The sequence below is a fragment of the Jaculus jaculus genome, chromosome 11, assembly GCF_020740685.1.
Source record: "Jaculus jaculus isolate mJacJac1 chromosome 11, mJacJac1.mat.Y.cur, whole genome shotgun sequence".
NCBI classification, from domain to species: Eukaryota; Metazoa; Chordata; class Mammalia; order Rodentia; family Dipodidae; genus Jaculus; species Jaculus jaculus.
Window position 1 is genome coordinate 26,886,328 of NC_059112.1, and position 16,391 is coordinate 26,902,718.

Genomic DNA, 16,391 nt, shown 5'->3' on the forward strand with positions numbered 1-16,391 from the left:
ATAGGAAGATGCAGCTCTAAAAGTAAGCGAACCCAGCCTGGTGTGGTGACGCACACCTTCAATCCCAGCACCCGGGAGGAGGATCGCTGTGAGCTCAAGGCCGGCCTGGGACTACATAATGAATTCCAGGTCAGCCGGGCCAGAGCGAGACCCTACCTCAAGAAACAAAAACAACGAGCAGACCACCAGAAAGTGATGACAAATGCTTCTCAGGTGACAGGAGAATGCTGGTGCTGGGGGACAGAAGAGGGCAGCTCACCGAAGACTCTGGCTACAAAGCCCAGCGGGAACTGGGAGGCGAACACGGTGAGAAACCAGGGGGCGGCATAGAGGCTGGGGCCGATCTCATGCTCCTCCAGGTGGTTGTAGAGGTCTCGGTGGTAATCGTGGAGAAGCCGCGAGAGCTGGTACATCTGGATCTGCGGGGACAGACACCCACAGGGGCTGAGACACAAATTCCCGTGAGGCTAAGACTCATTGGCACACTGAAAATAATTCTGCTCAGCTGCTCAAGATCCAAGCAGAGCTTCCTGGAGCCTGCCACATGTGAAGAAGCACTGGGTGGGATAGACGCACACCACCAAAGCTGGGTCTCCTACTGCTTCCTGCGCACTGTCCCCTGTGCTCCTTGGCTAAGAGAACCCAAACATCTGCCCGTGTAAACATCTCAAAGGTTCTCTCACAAATACACACTTTTACAAATACACATTCCTAGAAAAATTCCAGTCCAGGGGAAATATAAGCAAAAAGCTTCTGCTGTGAGTGCGTGCCTTCCAAAGGCCTGGAGGGCCTATCACGACCCACAGAATAAGCCCATTGTCTGTGGCCACACAGTCAATTCTCTCTGGATTCCCCAAACCACCCAATGGCAGGGCAAGTATCATTTCTTTATAAAACGTGAATTGTGTGGATCCTGGTTAAGTGTTTGTCTAAAGATGAATCAGTGAGTTTGTCAAGCCCAGTGTCAAGGGTTGCTTCTCCAGGGAATGATGTGGCTCTGGTACTCAAGCCAGTCCAGATTTGAGCAGTCCTATGCCTGGGCCTAAACTGAAAGTAACCTAGATGGGCCCAAATCTGAGAAGATGCTCTGAGAAAAAATAAATAAAAGTGTTCTGGAGGCTCAGACCATAAACTCCTTCTACGCAGCAGCCGTGTCTCCTCAGTATCTAAGAGCCTCATCAACTGAGGCCCAAAAAGACTGAATTACATAAAATCGAAACATTCCAATCTGCTGACAGCTGCCCCACATTAAGACACTGGAGAAGATGCAGAGGAGCCTGGGAGCTGGGGTCAAGTCTCCAGTGGAAAGCTTCCTTCCATGGGATTCCTATGTACAGGGTTTTTAAAAGAAGAAAAGTTATTACAGACAGAAAGCAAGTTTAGACAAAAAGCTAGCTGCAGAGAGAAAGGAAACTTTATTGTATAGAAAAAGCGGTGAGAAGAGTTCTTATATGAGGAGAGTGTATATGAGGGAACCCACAGGCCGCCTAGTGAAAAGCAGAAGTGCCAAAAGTAAAGGTTCTCTACCAGAGAGAGGGGTCCCAGAAAGTGGGTTGCCAGCAGATAGATTAAAAAATATATTTATTTATTTGTAGGGGGAGAGAAAGGGAGGGGGAAAAATGGGCACACCAGGGTCTCCATCCATTGCAAACGAACGCCAGACACGTGCACCACCTTAAGTATCTGGCTTACTTGCATCTTATTTGCATCTGCTACAGGGAATACAACCTGGGTCCTTAGGCTTTGCAGGCAAGTGCCTTAACGGAGCCATCTCTCTATCCCTAGTAGATTTCTAACACTTGATTTCTGCTCTTAATGATACTCTATGTGTGTGGATGTGCGTGTGTATGGAGTGGTCTAACAGATAAAGCATCTGATTCTGAGTGCCCTTGTATGTGGAGGCCAGAGGACGACCTTGGGTGTCATTCCTCTCCACCTTTTTTTGAGACAGGCTCTCACACTGCCCTGGAACTCAACAAGCGGGCTAGACTGGCTGCTAGCCAGCCCCACAGCCCCTCCGGCGTCAGTCCTCCTGGTGGTGGGATTGCAAGCGTCCACTACCACGTCTGCCTGCTGCTGCCTTTTTTTAACATGAGTTCTGGGGATGACACTCAAGTCCTAATGATTACAAAGCAAGCACTTTGTTGATAGGACTATCTCTCCAGTCCCTCTAACTTGGTGTTTTTAAAGTTCTCAAGTTACAGAAGCTTGCTATATGCTCCAACATTGTAAGGAATATTCAGGAATATTCCTGAGTCAGGACCCAGAACCCTTTCTCCACCTCTAAGAAGCACCAGGAACAAGGTCGGTCACACGGAACACACTGTTGTGCTGGATCCCTTCCTTTCCCTCCCTGCTGAGAATGGAAGATAGGACCCTGATATATGCTAGACAGGCGCTCTACTACTGAGCTATATCCTCAGCTCTTGGCTTGTTAGGACAGGGCCTCACTATGCAGCTCAGGTTGGCTTTGAACTTGCTATACAGGCCAGACTGACCTTGAACTTCTGATCTGCCTCAGTCTGCCAAGAGCCAGGATTACAGGCGTACAGAACCAAGCCCAGCTTGGTTTCCTTTTCATACGTTGTTCATTCAACAAATACTGACGGGGTGTCTACTTCATCCCAGGCGCTGCTCTAGAATTGAGGGGTACAGGTCCACAACTAGCAAACCCTCTCCTCGTGCAAAGCTTAGACGTGCAGAAAAATCAGAAAACAAACAGGGAGGCGAACAAGCAAAGCAAAGGGGCAATTGCTGGCAGGAAATGCGTTGTGCTGAAGACGTGAGACGAGACATCACGATTCAGTGTGCCTGGGGTGGCAGCAAGGGGAGGCAGAGTCTGTGTGGGCAGAAAGAGCTTCTCCTGCGACAGTGGAGTTGAGCCCTGAGACATACAGGGTGGGGAGGGGGAGGGGAGAGGATTCTGGGCAGAGAAAAGAGGGTACACAAGCTAGGAGGCAAAAGCAGAATGGAGGAGATAACAGCGATGGCCTTGGAGTTGGATGGGCCTGGGTCTGAATCCTGGCTTGGTCACTGACTAACTGTATAACTGCTTTAGGCCTCAGTTTTCCTATCTACAAGGTAAGCCAATACACAGTGTTGTCCCGCGGGTCATAATGAAGTGAAATGCATGCGAAGCACAGGGACCAATGCCCAACAGAGGAAGTCACCAGCGAAGACAGCCATCGCGGTGGAAAGTCCCTTGAGAAGGATGAAGTCCCCATTCAACATCTGTTTACACTCATGACCTAAGGACTGCTCGATACCTGCAAAATGATCATGTCCGGCCGATACTGTTTCCGCAGTCCCATGTCAAACATCAGGAACTTGAGCATTTTAAATGCCTCTTCCTCACTCATATGAAGGAGCAAAATGCCTGCCACGAAGCTGAGGCCCTGGCAGTACCCTACTTCTTGGTCCAGAAGCGAGTAGGCCTTCAGAATGTTGTACAATGACAACTGCCCGGCTCCGAGCTGGGCAGAGAAGTAGGGATGTGTTGGAAAGGTTCGTCCTGTGGGAGAGAATACAGGGATTGGTTGAAATGAGAAAGCAAGCCCACTAATCCGGACATGCAGCATGCTTCAGGCTAGGGAACTGGGACCTTGAGGAGCTGGGCCGTGGCACAAACCAGCTCATCACCTAGGTCAGGTGGCAGTTCCTGAGATAATGTTTACAATTAAAATCACCAACTGCGATCTGGAGAGACGGCTTAGTGGTCAAGATGCTTGCCAGCAGAGCCTAAGGACCCAGGTTCTATTCCCCCAGTACCCACATAAGCCAGATACACAGGATGGCACATGCTTTTAGAGTTCATTTGCAGTGGATGGAGGCCCTGGTATGTCCATTCTCTCTCTCTCGTTGTCTCAAATAAATAACAATAAAATATTTAAAAGACATTTAAAAAATAATCACTAACTGGGACTGGGGAGATGGTTCAGGGCCACACAAGCATGAGGATCTGAGTTCAGATCCCAGCACCCATGTAAAAGCCAGGTGTGGCTGTGTGTGTCTTTAATCCCAGTGCTGGGGAAGTACAGACAGGAGACTCCTTGGGCATGCTGGGTGGTTGTCTGTGCTCCAGGTTCACTACAATATGTTGCCTCAAAAAATACAGTAGAAGGCGGGAGAGATGGCTTAGCAGTTAAAGGCACTTGCCAGCAAAGCCAAAGGACTCAGGTTGGATTCCCCAGGACCCACATAAGCCAGATGCACAAGATGGTGCATGTATGTGGAGTTTGTCTACAGTGGCTGGAGGCCCTGGCACACACTAATTCTCTCCATGTCCCTCTCTCCTCCCTATCTCTCTCTGCTTGCAAATAAATAAATAAATAAAGATAAAATTTTAAAGTTATGGTAGAGGGCTGGAGGGTTGGCTTAGCGGTTAAGGTGTTTGCCAGCAAAGCCAAAGAACCCAGGTTCTATTCCCCAGGACCCACGTTCGCCAGCTGCACAAGGGGCACATGCACCTGGGGTTTGTTTGCAGTGGCTGGGGGACCTCGTATGCCCATTCTCCCTCTTTCTCTCTCTCTCTGTCAAATAAATAAATAAATAAATAGTTTTTTTTAAAGTCATGGTAGAAAGACACCCAATATCAACCTCTGTCTTGCACATGAATGTGCACACATGCGTGCATGCACACGCATGCACGCACACATAGTCACAAAAATCATTTTTTTCTTTGGGGTTTATTTAAAGGAGAAACCACAAAATGTGGGGTTTAGCAAACACTGCATAGTTTATGAGGTTTAAGAGAAACTTTTTTTTAAATTTTTTTATTTATTTATTTGAGAGCGACAGACAGAGAGAAAGAAAGATAGAGGGAGAGAGAGAATGGGCGTGCCAGGGCTTCCAGCCTCTGCAAACAAACTCCAGATGTGTGCACCCCCTTGTGCATCTGGCTAACGTGGGACCTGGGGAACCAAGCCTCGAACCGGGGTCCTTAAGCTTCACAGGCAAGCACTTAACCGCTAAGCCATCTCTCCAGTCCAAGAGAAACTGTTTTTATTTATTTATTTATTTTTGAGAAAAGCTGGACTAGAGTTGCAAGCATGTGGGCTTAAAAGAACAGGAGGCTTTTAAAGAGAAATTAGAGTAAAGCTGCCGGCGCACGGAAAGTAGCACCTAGGAGCTTGTGTAGGACACGTGGGAAGAACCCGCACACAGCAGATTCAGAATCCAGAGGAAAGTCAGGCATGTAATCAGAGAGAGAAGCTACTCCAAACTATGAAGCAGAGGGAAACAGAAAAGCCACCCAAAGCAAGAATCGGTTTTATGTTCTTCCTTGCCTGCTCCCCGCTCTCTTCCTGCCCCCACAGCCAGGCTGGGTGAGGGAAAGTGGATTCAGATGTACTCTTGAGGTCCTGGTGAGAGAAGTGGGCAGGCGGAGCAAAGAAAAGGAGATGAGCTGAGCAGGGCAGGGCCGAGTAGACTAATTCTGAAAACTATCAACTAAGTCTTTTTTTTTGACAGTGGTTTCAGTGAAAGAAACTAGAGTTAACTTTATCTTGCAAATATCTAGATTTCAAGCGAAAACAAAAACTGCTGGTGCTCTAAACATAACCTCTCAACTCAAGAGGGGCACAAGGGTGGCCTTTTCTTCACTCTATCCTGTGTCATTCAAATGTGACCACAAGACCTGGCCCTGCGGCAGACCTGCCCCGCCAGCTTTTCCTGCACCACACAAGTTCTGCCCACAAATGGGTCTCACCCCATGACACTTCTGCACTTGAACCTAGAGGCTGCATTCTGAGACAGCCCGAGGGCAGCAGGTGCCACCAAAAATTGGCATCCAAACACTTTCTTTTTTGGTGGTTTTCAGCAGGCTTTTGGGACTGATACCCTTGGACCATGAACAAGGGAGAGGGGTTTGCTAAGGAGGAGGAGGTACCTGGCTGAGGTCAGCGTGGGGCCCAGCAGTCTCGGCGGGAGCACGAGGACACATGTGGGGGCTCCTACTCAGCTTCCTGCATTTGGGAAAGGCATCATGCCAGACACGCACGACTTACCCTCAGCCTGGCTTCCCGTCTGCTAGGGTGAGGAGACGGGCTGTAGGGTGAAAGAGCACACCTGTGACGCCCTCGGCAGCAGGGCCTGGGGCTTCATACAGGGCACAGCTGGACGCACACACCTCACCACTCACTCAATGCCTGATGCCTACAGGCGAAACAGTGGCCCCTGTTAGCTACACTCGTCCAGTTTTATTTTTATTTTTAAAAAATATCTTATTTATTTATTTGCAAGGAGGTGAAGGACCACTGCAGAAGTATGCAACACTTCGTGCATCTGGCTCTACATGGGTACTGGGGAATCAAACCAGGGTCATTAGGCATCGCAGGCAAGCACCTTAACCACTGATACATCTCTCTAGCCCAGAGATTTTTTTTTTTTAATGAGGTAGGGTCTTGCTCTAGCCCAGCCTATGTGGAATTTACTACATAGTCTCAAGTTGGCTTCAAACTCACAGCAATCCTCCTACCTCTGCATTCTGAGTGTTGAGATTAAAGGTATGTGCCAAACTGGAGGGATGGCTTAATGGTTAAGATGTTTGTCTGCAAAGCCAAAGGACCCAGGTTCGATTCCCCAGGACCCACGTTAGCCAGATGTACAGGGGACGCACACATCTGGAGTTTATTTGCAGTGGCTGGAGGCCCTGGCGCACCAATCCCTCTCCCTCTTTCTCTGCCAAATAAGAAAGAGAGAACGAAAGAGGAGAGTGAGAATCCTACCTTGAAAACCAAATAAACAAAGGTATGTGCCACCATGCCTGGCTACTTATAGGGTTTCACTCTATCCCAGGCTGACCTGGAATTCACTGTGTAGTCTGAGGGTGGACTTGAACTCACCATGATCCTCCTACCTCTGCCTCCTAAGTGCTGGGATTAAAGGCCTGTGCCACCACGCCTGGCTCCCAGCTATCATTACTTAAAAAAGAAAAAGTTCAGGGCTGAGTCTCTGCTCCAGCAAGCTAGGCTGGGGAAGGCCAGGGACAGCAGAAGATCCCACCACAGGGTAAAATAACTCACTTCTGCCAACCATGAGGGAAGTGGGCAGAGCCTGTAGAGTTCTCCTATAAAAGCACCAGAAGAAGAGCTGAGCGTGTGTGTGAGTGTGTGTAGATGCGTGTGCAGGGCAAGCACGGCCACACGTGGCTTACCACACAGAAGAAGAGCTGAGCGTGTGTGAGTGTGTGTAGATGTGTGTGCAGGGCAAGCATGGCCACACGTGGCTTACCACACAGAAGAAGAGCTGAGCGTGTGTGAGTGTGTGTAGATGTGTGTGCAGGGCAAGCACGGCCACACGTGGCTTACCACACAGAAGAAGAGCTGAGCGTGTGTGAGTGTGTGTAGATGCGTGTGCAGGGCAAGCACGGCCACACGTGGCTTACCACACAGGTGCTGGGGTTGAACTCGGGTCCCCATGCTGGCGCATCAGTGCTCATGCATCTTATAACTTACCACAGGGTGGAGAGAGAGGGAGGGAGACACTGGATACCACACGCTGGCTGCTGCACACTCAAATACATGCCCGCACATATACTACCACACATGCATATCACAGCCATGCTCACTCACGTATGAACATGCATGTATACCTAACGCATACACACAGAAAATTAACAGCAATAACAAAGGCATCCCTGTGGGGTATGGACCACACTGCCGCTTTATACAGATACAACCCACAGTAAAGAGACCGTAAGGAGCTAATGGGGGAAGACGAGCAGCTGCTCCTGCTGTCAGACTGGCGACTTCCTGTGTCTGCGGACTATTAGCCGAAGTTCCTCCTGTCACAAGAGGCTACCCAGTGCCACTGGGAAGAAGCAGCATGGCTACTGGCAGGGAGCAAAAGGAGCCTGAACGGGCTGCAGAGACAGCGCAGAGGTTAAGACACTGGTCTGCAAAGGCAAAGGACCCAGATCCAGTTCCCCAGGACCCATGTGAGCCAGATGTACAAGGTGGCACGTGTGTGTGGAATTCATTTGTAGCTGCTGAAGGCCCTGGCATGCCCATTCTCTCGCTCAAGTAAGTAAATAAAAATAACAATATTTTTAAAGGAGCCTGAAGGGGAGTCTAGCTAGTTGTCCAGTGTCCCAAGCATTCCCCAATCGAGCAGAAGGCAGGACGACTGGGGATCCATGCTGCTCGCCCAGGACGGACAGTCCTGGAGCTGAGAGTCTTCAGATGGCTGCATGAACGGATGTGGCTGGAGCCAGAGTAAAGGGTGGGGTTGGGACAATGATCAGCCAAGTGTCACCTGCTAAGATGGGGAGCAGCGTTTTTCCAGGCTAGATGCGGCCCACACTGAAGGAGGGGTGAAGGATGCCCTGTAGGGAAGGAGTGGGCAGAGCCATGAAACACAGAAGCAGCCAGGCACGGTGGTGCATGCACTGGTGAGGCAGAGAGAGGAGGATCACTGTGAGCTCGAGGCCACCCTGAGACTCCGTAGTGAATTCCAGGTCAGCCTAAACTAGAGTGAAACCCTACCTCGAAAACAAAACAACAACAACAAAAAATAAACAAGCGAACAAACACAGAAGCAGTGGATGTCCTGGAAGAGGTGGGTCACTGAGACCCAGGAGACCTAGAACTAGAGGCCCCAGAGTGGCCGGTCACTTGGGCAAAACATTCAATCTCTCCTGCCTTGCTCATCACTACCTTAGTGGCAATCCCACACCATGCTGTGAGGGACAGAATTGGGCCAAGTTGAACAAAATATCTTACAAACTAGAAAACACATCCAAACTATAAGGCCTGCTAATTTTTAGAGGAATAAATCTATTTAAATTAAAACCCAATTTCAGAGCTGGGTGTGGTGGCGCATGGCTTTAATCCGAGCACTTGGGAGGCAAAGGTAGGAGGATCACCGTGAGTTCGAGGCCACCCTGAGACTACATAGTGAATTGCAGGTCAGCCTGGGCTAGAATGAGACACTACCTCGAAACCCACCCCCCCAAAAAAATTCAGCTGGGCATGGTGGCACACACCTTTAATCTCAGCACTTGGGAGGCAGAGGTAGGAAGACTGCCTTGAGTTTGAGGTCACCCTGAGACTACATAGTGAACTGCAAGTTAGCCTAGGCTTGAACAAGACCCTACATTGAAAAATCACACACACAAAAAAAGATTTCAAGCCAGGCATGATGGTGCCTGCCTTTAATCCCAGCACTCAAGGCAGAGATAGAAGGATTGCTGTAAATTTGAGACCAACCTGAGACTACATAGTGAATTTTAGGTCAGCCTAAGCCAGAGTGAGCTCAATCTCAAAAAACCAAAACAGGGCTGAAGAGATACATGGTTTAGCAGTTAAGGAGCTTACCTAGAAAGCCAAAGGACCCAGGTTTGGCTCCCCAGTACCCACATAAGGCCAGATGCACAAGGTGGCACTTGTGTCTGGAATTCGTTTGCAGTGGCTTGAGGCCCTGGGATGCCCATTCTCTCTTATCTGTATTTCTCTTTCTCTATCTGCCTCTTTCTAATAAATAAAAATGAATTTAAAAATGGAACTGGGTGTGGTGGTGCATGCTTTTAATCCCAGCACTTGGGAGGCAGAGGTAGGAGGATCACTTGTGTTCCAGGCCACTCTGAGACTACATAGTGGATTCCAGGTCAGCCTGGACTAGACAGTGAGACTCTCCCTCGAAAAATAAAAACAAACAAAAACAACAAAAAAAAAAAAAACAATTTCAGAAAGTAAAGCAAGAGTCAAGAAAACGCCCATGAAAAGCCAAAATACTTTCAATAAACAAGCACCTTCCTTCCCCAAGCCAATTCTGGAAGACCACTTTAAAAAACAATGGAAATGTCCTCTCTTTTTGTCCCTAACACCTGCATTGAGCCTTGAGTCAGCCACAGCACAACAACATACAAGTGTGGACTGAACAACAGCCCCTGGGGAGAGAAGGGAGTTGTCACAGGAAAGTGGGAGGTACCCATGCCAGGCCTCCCTGATCCTGACTCACAAAGCAGATCTGAGGTCCAGCAGAAGGGCACCAGACCCACCACTGGATTTGCGAGAATGTCCAGCCTGCCTAGTTCAAGTGGGCTGAGAAGCCGATGTGAGGAGGGTCCCCGGATAAACCCTGGGCATCTGGTATAGGTGACTTGGGAAATGGATTACTGCAATCAGAGGGGTTAGGGTTAGGCCCTTGGGAGATGTATGAAGGGCAGCCAAAGTGGAGGCCTGATCAGCGCTGGGCCAGAGGTGAGGAGGAGGACTGTGTGTGTGCGTGTGTCTGTCTTGGGGGTGGTGTGAGACCTGAGTGCAGAAGGGAGAGGGTGGGGCTTGACGGGGTCAGAGAGGATGTGAATCAGGGGCTGTTTACTGGGGGAGAGGCCGGGGCTCCGACAAACACTGCTCCCTGGAGACAGGCCTGGTCTGCCCTGCCCAGCCAGGCAGGGGCTGTGGGACTGATCTGGACTTTCTTCTCACTTTCTCAGCAGCCTGAGGCAGGGCTGACTGTGTCCTGGAAGAATGAAGGCGATACTGCAGGGAGCCACAGGAGAAAACGCAGCGCGGACCCAGCTCTTCTCTTCCCGTCCAGGGAGTAGAGAGGAGATGAGCAGTATTCAGCCCTTCCAAACTCCAGCAGCCAATTCATTTTCTACTTCTCTTCATGACAGAAACATGATGTCACTTTTCCTGTCACACATCACATGAGCAAACACGGCTGCTGCTGCCAGTGTATGGAGCGGCGGTCTGCGGGCCCCTGTGGGTCAGGCAGCCTGGGGCCCTGAGGCTGGCCATGGCTCTTAGCAGCATCGCTAGCTCAGTGTCCCCTCACCAACCAACCTGGGTCCTCCTGGGCTTAGGGGTCTTAGAGATGGCAGGACCTTACTGTGTGCAGAGTGACAGTGATGGTATCCCCACTCTGAAGATCATGTGACCTGACCGCTCAGTGCATGTCTCCTTACTTCTTAGGGTAGAGGGAAGCGGTGGGGGTCACACAAGGCTGTGGTCCCTCCCAGTCAAGATGACAGACAGATTATGGAATGCTGACTACATGTCGGGCGCTGTCCTAGGAGTTGTGGTACCCTGGTAAACAGTTCAATTCACCCAGTGGAAGGCTGCAGACTACAGGGGAGAGATTAGGGATGTCATACTGCTCAGTAGCAAAGTGGCCTGTGACATTCAAAAAACTATTTTACTTATGAGAGAGAGAGAGAGAGAGAGAGAGAGAGAGAGGGAGAGAGAGAGAGAGAGAGAGAGAGAGAACGGGCACACCAGGGCCTCTAGCTACTGAAACACACTCCAGATACAAGTGGCTGCCTTGTGCATCTGGCTTTATGTGGGTAGTGAGGAATTGAACTCAGGTTCTTTAGGCTTTGTGCCTTAACTTCTATACTATCTCTCCAGCCCTGTCTATGACATTTTGAACTAGTTTTGTAACCTCGCTCTATACTAATTTTTAAAAAATATTTATTGTTCATTTTTATTTATTTATTTGACAGCAACAGAGAAAGAGGGAGAGTGAGAGAGAGAATAGGCGCTCCAGGGCCTCCAGCCACTGCAAACGAACTCCAGACGCGTGCGCTCCCTTGCGCATCAATGTGGGTCCTAGGGAATCGAGCCTCGAACTGGGGTCCTTAGGCTTCACAGGCAAGCGTCTAACCACTAAGCCATCTCTCCAGCCCTCTATACTAATTTTTTAAAAATTATTTTTGTTATGAACTTACTTAGTATGGAAACATCATATGTTGGTACCATCCTTTCCCTCTCCCCTGCCACTTTTCTGAAGGGGCCCTCCCCGTGGATGCAGGTTATTGGGAGAGGCCAATGCCTCTGGGCATAATGTCATAACCTGTGGCTCTTATGCTCTTTCTGCCCCCTCTTCTGCAAAACTCTCTGAGCCATATTGGGTGCATTTTAAGTCTACTTTAGTGATGAGCTCTTGGGTGTCTTTATTTTCTTCCTTCACCCTTGCACTGAATTTTTTTTTTTTTTGCTAATTTTCTTAAGATCTATGTGATAGTATTGTAAGGACTAATGCAAGTAGATTAAGTAACATTAAACAAAATTCAGCCCAAGGTTGAACCATTAGCACTAAGTAACAATAGCATTAAGAAGAGCAAATGGGATACTCATCACAGAGGAGTAGAGAGTGGGATGGGGAGGAGGGGCTTAGCAGAGGCACCCAACGAGACTGGATGTGGTGCACGAAGCTCAAAGCAGGCACAGGCTCTCAAAAATGGCATGCAAGGTGAGCCCGGCAGCGTCACCCCGAGGGCTCTGAGAGCACGAGGTCACTGGGGCTGCGGGTGGCACGGAGCGGGGCCACTGTGGCACCCTGACCGCTGACAGTCTACCACAGAAGTGAGGCGGGCCTGGGGAGAGGCACGAGAAGGCATCCGGCTCCTTCCACCCCTACCAACCACTGACAGTCAGAGTCTTTGGTTCAGCACAATTGCATTCCAATTCAGCGAGGTCTTCACCATGGCAACCACAAAGATGCCCAGCGCAACGCCTCCATTTTTGTGCTTTCCAAAGTGTTCCACAGGCAAGGTGCTGCGCTGTTTCCAAAATAAAACTGCCCCAGGTACAAGCACAGACTTGTGGCTTTCTAAACTTTTTTGATGATTTCAACAAGTCTATGTATTTCCCAGAAACTTCCTTCGGTTGACCATGAAGCATCCAGTGGGTGCGTGAACTACTGAACTGAGTCATAGTGTGGACTTAATGAACAGACTAAAGGACACTGCATTACTCTTTTTATGCCAAGCAACATAAGGCAGCCACCCTGAGAAGGTGGGTTTTGTACTCCAGAGGAGGGTGTCTGTGATGACCCCAGGGCTTGTAACAGGAAAAGGCGCTCGCGTGCACTCGCACTGCTGACGGCAGCGGCAGATCACTAAACGCCCTGGGCCGCGTGTCCAGGCCTTTCCGGTGCAGGAAGCCCCTCTGCAGACTCACTCACCGAGGTCAATGAGGATGGCGTGCTGCTGCGAGGTGAGCTGCTTCAAGAGCTCTTTGTAGGGCACATCCTTCGGCTGCTGCTTACTGGGAAACGGGTGTTTAAGGTGGAACTGCTCAGCTAGAAATTTCCAGATTTCACCCCGGTGATGACGTGGCACACCTTTCAGAGGAGGAGGATAGAAAACATAATGTCATGTGCATGACTCAGCTTCTTAATAAAAATGAGTTGTGCTTCATTCCACGGCTGCACATTCTTGCTCTGCGATGAAGTAACTGTACAAGAAGCAACCAAAACTTTGTCGTCCCCCCACTCCACCTCTCTTCGCTTGGCCCTCTTTCATCTCACCTCTCATCAGACATTTTGCTTTATGGTCTGACTAGATTAGACTCCACAGGGACAAACCCAGGAAGATGATGTGAGCCCCACCTACTGCTGTTTATAATAATGTAGAAAACAAGATGAAGGATTAAAAAAACAAAACAAGGGGGCTGGAGAAATGGCTTAGTGGTTAAGGTGCCTGCCTGCTAAGCCAAAGGACCCAGGTTCGATTCCCCAGGACCCATGTAAGCCAGATGCACAAGGGGGCACATGCATCTGGAGTTCATTTACACCGGCCAGAAGCCCTGGCGTGCCCATTCTCTCTCCCCCCACCCTTTTCTCTCTCTCAAATAAATAAAGAAAAATAAAATATAAAAGCAAAACAAAATCCAAGCACTCAGAAGGCAAAGTAGAAGGATCGCCCTGAGTTGAGTCCACCCTGAGACTACATAGTAAATTCCAGGTCAGCCTGGGCTACAGCGAGACCCTACCTCAAAAAAGCAAACCAAACCGAACACGAAGAGAATCAGTGAGGCAGAGCCCAGGAGAAGGAACGCTTGCCTGACAATGAAGGCTGCACGGGCAAGCCTTAGGGACGAGTGAAAAGGAGACAAAGCACCCAGAGGAAGGTAACTTAGACACGTCAGTTCACCTTGTGCAGCTCTGGACTTTGGTGTCGTTCCCCCCACCCCCGTGTATTATCAACTAGAGACAAGAGGGTGCGTGTGCTGGCCTGTGGGATAAATGGCACAGGCCAGCTAGGTGACCACAGCCCATGCCTCCTCCAAATGTTTGTCTAGGCATTCATCTTATGATTGAGGAATAAATGAATGGTGATTCCTGAAAGGATATATGCCTGCTTCCTAACCAACCCCTGGAGCTCATGAATGTGACTTTATTTGGGAAGAGCATTTTTGAGCTAGGGAGTGCCTAAGTGGTTAAAGGCATTTGCTTGCAAAGCCTGCTGGCCTAGGTTCAATTCCCAGGTACCCAGGTAAAGCCAATGTACAAAGTGGTGCATATATCTGCAGTTTGTTTATAGTGGCATGCCCATTCTCTCTCTAACATTTTTGAAAAGCAGCAGCATCTTTACACACACACACACACACACATTTTCAAGTCAGGATGAGTGATGAGGAGGTCATTATGGATTATAGTTGGACTCTGCATCCTAGGACAAGTGTCATGACCACAGACACACACAGGAGGAGACCAGAAGAGCCAGTGTGAACATGGAGGCAGACAGTGGGGCAGCCTCAAATCGAGAAGATGACAGCTAGCAAAATCGAGGAGATGCCCAAGGACAGCCCCACTTGGACTTGACTTTAGGCTTCAGAACAATGAAAGGAAAACTTCTGTTGTTTCAGTCACCAGTTCTGTAGTCATCTGCTGTGGCTGCAACGGGAACCACCGCACCCTGATAGCGCCTCTTTATATGATTCTGTCTTTTCTCTTCCCCTACTGGTGAGACCTATGTTGTAGAGAGACATGGTCCCTAACACTTCAAACCCCGACTACAGGCAAATGTGAACAGAAAATACCACCATGATAAATGATTTATGGATTGATTTTTTTGGGGGGGGTATTTTCAAGGTAGGGTCTCACTCTAGCCCAGGCTGACCTGGAATTCACTCTGTTGGCTCAGGGTGGCCTCAAACTTACAACAATCTTCCTACCTCTACCTCCTAACTCTGCTGGGATTAAAGGCATGAGCCACCACGCCCAGCTAAATAAGTGATTTATAGTGGGGCTTTTTTGCCCAATACTTTCTATCACTAGAAAAATTTCCTAAGCCTATGAGATGTGCAATTTCCTCTTATTACTACATCACTGTCACGCTCTTATCGGCACTTCATGTTTTGGAGGAAGAGAATACTGGCTGGGTCCCTGGAGACCAGACATTCATCTTTCAGGATGAGCTTACAGCATGTGATGTAAAGCAAAGGTTCATGTTGTCAAACCCAATGCTTTTGCTAAGAATGACCTAGAATGCCCTTCCCTGCACTTAGTTTTGCTTTAAGCCTAACTCAAGAAAGGAATCTGGCTGTAAAGGAAGGGCCTATAGGCAGGGAGAACTGGGGAGGCAGGAGGCTGTTCACTCTGCCCCTAGGTAAGTAACTTTTTGTTTTTACTAACTTGAAAAGTAATATATGCTCACTGTTCAAAGAGAGGAAAAAACCCTTTAACATCACAAAAGGTAGAAAGAAGAAAGTGAGTAACACCCAGCACCTAGGGTGGCATACAATTTACCATCCAGACGGAAAGCTTCTGAACGTTGAGAGAAGAGCTATGGAGTGTTTCCCCGGGATGAGAGCTGGGAGCAGGGGTGCAGCCATCCACCTGTAACGCACACTCTGGCAAACATCCCACATGCAGAGAAGCCGTCGGCTGCGCAGACACCACATGCACACGAGACCATGACAAAGTGCACTCTCTTTCCTCCTGGAACTGGTTACGTCAGGTACCAGGTACGTAAAGACAGCTACTGTGGGACGTTCACGTGACTGCTTGCCTGCTGTGAGTTTTGGCTATTAAACAAGGGCACAACAGGCAGTCCTTACTGTAGCACACTCTGGGCTGATTCTGGGCACTGCTGGGTCTAAGGTAAGAAGAGTGTATGTCGGGCCCACACTGGTAACTGCTGAGATGGCCACTTTATATGTATACTGTGAGAAAAATACTTACTAATGCCCAGATTCCCTGTCTAGTTATCTTTAGAGAAGACTACATTTTGAATCACCTGATACCCTACAGAATTCTTCTCCCAAGATGATTCCTTAATCCTGTACTCCCATTTCAAGCGAACTTGTAAACACTTCTAACTCCCTTTATTTTGCCTCCCGAGGGGCTGGAGACCACGGGGAGGAAAGGCTTCATCACCTATGCAAGAACTGTCCTCTCTTTCAAAGTTTCTGAGGTGACTTGGCCTCTACTTCAATGTCAAAGTTACAATTCTGATTTAATTTCATTTTTAAAATCTAAGTCACCAGGCTGGGGAGATGGTCCAGGGTTAAAGGTATTTGTTTGCAAAGCCTGCTGAACTGTGGTTCAATTCCCCAGTGCCCATGTAAAGCCTGTTGACCAAAGTGGCTGACAGAGACCCTCAAACTACCAGACAGTGTGTGGGGCATGGTGGTGTTCTAGGGAGGGGCTCCTGCCAGCTG

At 49.0% G+C, this 16,391-nt stretch overlaps 1 protein-coding gene across 5 annotated transcripts in view; it reads right to left on the minus strand.

The window, feature by feature from the left end:
* The window catches only part of Tbc1d1 (TBC1 domain family member 1), a 214,367-nt gene that overhangs the window by 18,529 nt on the left and 179,447 nt on the right, over window positions 1–16,391 (minus strand). For all 5 annotated transcript variants that reach the window (XM_045130255.1, XM_045130256.1, XM_045130257.1 and 2 more), the window contains 3 exons: window positions 12,910–13,068; window positions 3,267–3,511; window positions 260–419 (listed from right to left, as the gene is read on the minus strand). In XM_045130255.1, coding sequence (XP_044986190.1) covers window positions 260–419; window positions 3,267–3,511; window positions 12,910–13,068 — 564 coding nt within the window. The remainder of the gene's footprint in view (window positions 1–259; window positions 420–3,266; window positions 3,512–12,909; window positions 13,069–16,391) is intronic.